This window comes from Mandrillus leucophaeus, unplaced genomic scaffold (genome assembly GCF_000951045.1).
Source record: "Mandrillus leucophaeus isolate KB7577 unplaced genomic scaffold, Mleu.le_1.0 Scaffold760, whole genome shotgun sequence".
Lineage (NCBI taxonomy): Eukaryota > Metazoa > Chordata > Mammalia > Primates > Cercopithecidae > Mandrillus > Mandrillus leucophaeus.
This window is the reverse complement of record NW_012108253.1, coordinates 618,307-624,306: the sequence shown is the minus strand read 5'-3', so window position 1 is coordinate 624,306 and position 6,000 is coordinate 618,307. Positions and strand designations below refer to the sequence as shown.

General features: G+C 41.9%; 1 protein-coding gene across 1 annotated transcript; it reads left to right on the top strand.

The window, feature by feature from the left end:
- Positions 1-3,429: 3,429 nt before the first annotated feature.
- On the top strand, positions 3,430-3,918 carry LOC105529331 (histone H2B type 1-like). Its single transcript, XM_011966440.1, has one exon. It carries the CDS (start codon positions 3,439-3,441, stop codon positions 3,868-3,870), a length of 432 nt encoding a protein of 143 aa, XP_011821830.1. The 5' UTR covers positions 3,430-3,438; the 3' UTR covers positions 3,871-3,918.
- The last annotated feature ends 2,082 nt before the right edge of the window (positions 3,919-6,000 follow it).

The window sequence follows — 6,000 nt, the reverse complement described above, 5'->3', positions numbered from 1 at the left end:
AAATGAAATGACTTACAATTTATGAATCCATTCTTAGATATTTAAACCAAGAAAAACCAAAAAACAAAAACAAAAATAAGATTGATTAAAACAAAATGTAGGGCCAGGCTTGGTGTCTGACACCTGTAATTTCAGTGACTGGGGAGGCTAAGACGGGAGAATGCCTGGGCAATATAGTGAGATCCCCTTCTCTAAAAAAAATTTTTTTTTTTTTTGAGACAGGGTCTCACTCTGTCTCCCAGGTAGGAGTGCAGAGGCACAATCTTGGCTCACTGCAATGTCCAGCTCCTGGGTTCAAGCAATTCTCCTTCCTCAACCTCCCAAGTGGCTGGGATTGCAGGCGTGTGTCACCACGCCCAGCTAATTTTTGTATTTTTAGTAGAGACAGGGTTTCACCATTTTGATCAGGCTGGTCTTGAACTCCTGACCTCAGATGATCCACCCGTGTTGACCTCCCAGAGTGCTGGGATTATAGGCATGAGCCACCGTGCCCGGCCTGACATTCTAGTTCTTAAACTGCCCTTTATTTTGATGATGTATATATGTACTCTGTGAAAAGTGAAATATACTGTTCATAAGATTATGTGAGTGATTGCTGTTCGCCTAGCTCAAAGTTCTTCCTGTCTCTCCCACTGAATTGAGGAGAGTTATACAGGGCCTATTAATTACTAATGATATTTTACTTCTTAAACTGGGTTTTTAAGTACCAACCATTCGTTTTACAATTCTTGTTTATGTTGCATATATCCTTTTGTACAAATCTATTCACTATAAAAAGTTTAAAACTCTCTTGAGATCTCAATCAGAAACAGGAAATCTCAATGCCACTCTACAGTTACTGTCATTTTTAAATTTCCCATTGTCTTTTTCTTAATTGTGTGCCATATCACCATTTTTATTCATATAGATATATAAGTACAGAAATTTTAGTCTTTAGCAGGAATTTCAAAAATCACGAATGGCAGTGTTACCTGCCTCATTTAAATCACTTAAGGGTCTCAATCCAATCTTGTCAGTTGAATATCTGATATGTGTAGTTTGGATGTAGTTAAGGGCCTTCATCTGCACTTTTCTTTCTGTTTCTTCTTGCAGTTGCAGATTGTATCATGAACTCCTCTCTCTGTGGTTTTCTTTGTGTATATACATTTTGTGTCTCTCCAACATATTAGTTCATCCTCTTTAGGTGAATTTCTTTTTCTTTTTATCCTACTCTTCACGTGTCTCTCCTTCCACTGCGTCTGTGTATTTTTTCTCTCCCTTTACCACTTTTCCCTTAATAGGGTTTAAATTTTCTGTCTCATTTGTCTTTCTCCTTTTTCTCTACTAAGTTATACCATAGAATCAAAAATTTTTTTCATTTCTAACCTCTTTTAGTCATTAAAGAAATGCTTCATTTTCCATTCTTTTAACATGAGAAAAACGCCGTTTCTCTTTTTGCAACACAGCCCACCAAGGTAGGTGAAGATGTCTTCTAACGGACTAGATACAAGTCAGATTGCCTAAATCATCATTCTGGTTACACCTAGTATAAGCAATGGGGTTTTAGGCAGGACGCCGCCACTTGAGTTCTCTAATTTCCCTTTCTGTTAAATGAGAAAAAAGTAATATCACATAAGCTTTTTTTTTTTTTTTTTTTTTTTTTTTTGAGACAGAGTCTTACTTTCACCTAGGATGGAGTGGAATGCTGCAGCCTTGGCTCACTGCAACCTCCGCCTCCGGGGTTCTCCCTCAGCCTCTCAAGTAGCTGAGACTACAGGCGTACGCCACCATGCCCGGCTAATTTTTGTATTTTTAGTATCGACGGGGTTTCACTATATTGGCCAGGCTGGTCTCAAACTCCTGACCTCCTGATCCACACCCCTCGGCCTCCAAAAGTTTTGGGATTACAGGCGTGAGTCATCACTCCAGGCCGTTTTGTTTGTTTGTTTGTTATTCTTTGAGATGGAGTCTCTCTTTCTCTTGTCCCGGCTGCGGTGCAATGCCAGGATCTCCGCTCACAGCAAGCTCCGCCTCCGAGGTGCATGCCATTCTCCTGCCTCAGTCTCCCAAGTAGCTGGGACTACAGGCGCCCGCCACCACGCCCAGCTAATTTTTTTGTATTTTTAGTAGAGACAGGGTTTCACCCTGTTAGCCAGGATGGTCTGGATCTCCTGACCTTGTGATCCGCCCGCCTCGGCCTCCCAAAGTGCTGGGATTACAGACGTGTAATCCCAAAAGGAGAAAGACAAATGAGACAGAATATTTAAACCGTATTAAGGGAAAAGTGGCACCGCGCCCGCCCCAAGATTTTTTGATTAAATAAATACAAATAAAGCGCATTAGCTATTCTGAACACTGCTACATTAGCTAAATTGGAAATTTAAAAAAAAGATGTTAAACATATTTTAAAGTTTTCTCGTCATCACTGAAGTGAGAAAAACAAATTACTTTGTGAAACAAACATAAGACACAATAAATTCAGAGTACACTATTGTTAGATGCTAACTCACAGAGTGGAATACATTTTGCGCAGCACCTTCATGCCTGGAGACTTAGGACCCAGGAAGTGGGAATGGTGGCAGGAGAGGAGAGGGTCTAGGGACCTGGGGAGCCTGGGGTGAAGGAGGAGGGCTTAAAAAGGACAGTCAAATTTAGGAAGAACAGTTTCTTAAACTGAACAGTTAGCTAAGAAGCGGGCTTTAGCCAAAGATAATAATAACTTGAAAGTAAAGCTCTTTGTTAAATAGCGGACTCTTTCATTTTAATTTTTTAAATAATATTTTCACTAGTAAGACTGAATATTTATTTCGGATTCTCGCTGTAGGGCTAAACTAGGTGCGACTTGCTTTTCCATTAAGGACTGAAGCCATTTTGGCTAAGACATGCTTTCCTGTCTTAGCTCTCTTCAAGAGATGCTATTTACTTTTGTTGTTGTTGTTGTTGTTGTTGTTGTTGTTCTCCGGACCATTATTGCCTGCCCTTTATTTTCATGATGTGTTTGTTCACTCTGTAAAAAGTGGGAAACACTGTTCTCGGGATTGTGCGGGTGATCGCCGGTCGCCTAGCTCGCCGTTCTTCAGGTCTCTCCTGCTGCTCTAGAATCTACATCAGAATGCCAAGGAATAGCTTTTCCAGGAGCTTTTAAACCGACCTTACAATTCGAAGACGTAACTGCGCCAGAAGCTTTGTCTCCCTGGCATTTAAAAGCATAGAGGAGAGCAACTTTTAGTTTTTAAAATGAATAAGTAAACTAATCTGAATTGTTTGGAATGCCAGGAACGTGTTATATAAAATGTTAATTAGGTGACCCGTGCACGAAAACTGCTCTCAGGATACGACCAATAGAAGAGTAGACCTAGGCTCCTTCATTTGCATGCAGACTTCACGACAAAAGAACGAATCAGAGATAGAGAAACTAAATCTTCATTTACATAACATTGTCTACAAATTCCGAGGATCATGAGATGTAGATTTCATTTTGATTCCTACTTGCAGAACAGCGAAGGTAGCATGCCTGAGCCAGCGAAATCCGCTCCGGCCCCAAAGAAGGGCTCCAAAAAGGCCGTCACCAAGGCGCAGAAGAAGGACGGCAAGAAGCGCAAGCGCAGCCGAAAGGAGAGCTACTCCGTATACGTGTACAAGGTGCTGAAACAGGTCCATCCCGACACCGGCATCTCCTCCAAAGCCATGGGGATCATGAATTCCTTTGTCAACGACATCTTCGAGCGCATCGCCGGCGAGGCTTCCCGCCTGGCGCACTACAACAAGCGCTCGACCATCACCTCCAGGGAGATCCAGACGGCCGTGCGCCTACTGCTGCCCGGGGAGCTGGCCAAGCACGCCGTGTCGGAGGGCACCAAGGCCGTCACCAAGTACACGAGCTCCAAGTAAACTTAGCCCTGCAACTGCCTTAGTAAACCCAAAGGCTCTTTTCAGAGCCACTCACCTTTTCACAATTGGAGCTATATACTGACACGTGAAGTTACTGGAAACTCTTGCAGCTGAAGTAGGCATGTTTTTAAAACTTAAAATGGTACTTGTTGGGCTGGTGGCTTTATGAAACTGGTTTCCGTGTTTTATGAGGTATCAGTCGATAGCACCTAAGAGACAACAGTAATTTCACGGTTTTGCTCTATGAAGACGAATTACGTTTCTCTTCTTGAGTCCTTAAAAGTCTACGGGTTTTACAAAAGAAGCCCACATAGAGGGCTGGAGCGGGGGTGGGGAAGGAGGAGACTGCTGCTCTCAAAATAGTTCTTAATGTTGAATTTGCTTTTTTCCTTTCTTTTCTCAATTCCTTCAAAAAGGTCTTAATTTGGATTTTTAGGTTCTAAAGGAAAAAATAAAACCCTCTTCCCTCCACTGCCCCACCTCTGCGACCTGTCTGGTTTCACCAACTAGACAATTCTCTGTGCAACCACACTCGCATTTGCACACAACACACATTGTTCATTGGTCGACAATCCCCATCTCATCTTAATCATGTTCTTAGAGAAGTTGGGTCTCCATTGTTAAGGATTCTCCTAATCACAAAAGCTGACTATATACTTATCCCCAATCCAATCATTAATAAGGGGCATGTGATCTTTAGGATAGGTGTAGCCACATTAATCAGATCCTTGAGGCTAAAAGGAACTCTGCCTTCTCCGGAGAACAAGTCAGGGAACAAAGAAATAAAGTTGTATTAGGAAGAAAGGAGGGGAAATGACTTTTGGGGAGGAGGCATCTGCACTGCCTGATACAAGCACCTTCCAGGCGAAGGTGGATGAAAGCTACATCCTGTAGGTTGAAAATGGATAGTCATTCATTCACATTGAAGTGCCAAGCAGTGAATTTTGTACTGAGGACTTTTGCACTGAGAACAGTGGTTCTCAGACGAGTGTGCATCAGAATCACCTGGAGAGCTTGTTAAAGGAGATTGCTGATATAAAAATAAGCTAACCAAGCCTCCTGCTTACATGGAGTTTTCTTGTGATAAAGATGTGGGAGAAGATTGTGAAGAGTCTGAATGTCAAACAATGAAGTTTAGATTTATTTGGCAGACAGTTATAGAAAGCTTGTGAGCAGGGACTAACAAAATTATAACTAGTTCTAGGAATATGCTTCCTGTGGCAGGAGACTGGATGCAGTGGAGGGAAATAATGATGTTGAAAGAGGATAAAGTTTCAAGCCAAAGAAATGGCAGGAGTAATGGAGCAGGGGATACAATAAACAAATCAGAAAGTAGTTGAAGGGATTTCATTTAGTATTTCATCAAATACTGGCTGCATTCCCTCTGTGCCAGGCATTGAAATACTGCAGTGAGCAAGACAGACAAGAGATTTATCTTCCTAGTAAAAGAAGAGAGACGATAGACTGGGCATGGTGGCTCAAGCCTGTAATCCCAGCACTTTGGGAGGCCAAGGAGGGCGGATCATCTGAGGTCGGGATTTCAAGACCAGCCTGTCCAACATGGCAAAACCCTGTCTCTATTAAAAATACAAAAATTAGCTGAGCATAGTGGCACAGGCCTGTAGTTCCAGCTACTTGGGAGGCTGAGGCAGAAGAATCGGATAATTGCTTGAACCCAGGGAGGTGAAGGTTGCAGTGAGCTGAGATCACACCACTGCACTCCAGCCTGGGACACAGAGGGAAATTACATCTCAAAGAAAATAAAAAAGAAGGAGAAGAATATATAGGTCGGTTTCACTCAGTAAATAGTAACAAAATAAACTTATTCCTGTTCAATGTATTATTTAGTATTATGTCTGTGATTCCTCTCCATCTTTAAATTTGGGATCTCTAGATCTCAGACCCTGAAATCCCAGACTTCTGGTTGTTGACAGGAATCCAGGGAGCCCTAGGAGTTCCTTGAGTTTCCGAGCATGAGCCTTAGAAAATGTCTATGTTCATATGTCTATTTTCAACAGATTCTCAAAGGAGTTTTTGATCCATCTATTACTAAGAACTACTCTTGTTTTCTTTGTTGTTGTTTTGTTTTGTTTTTTGTTTTGTTTTGTTTTGTTTGATACAGAGTTTCGC

Coding starts and splice junctions, on each gene's coding strand:
- LOC105529331 (XM_011966440.1), top strand. CDS start 3,439: ATGAGATGTAGATTTCATTTTGATTCCTACTTGCAGAACAGCGAAGGT.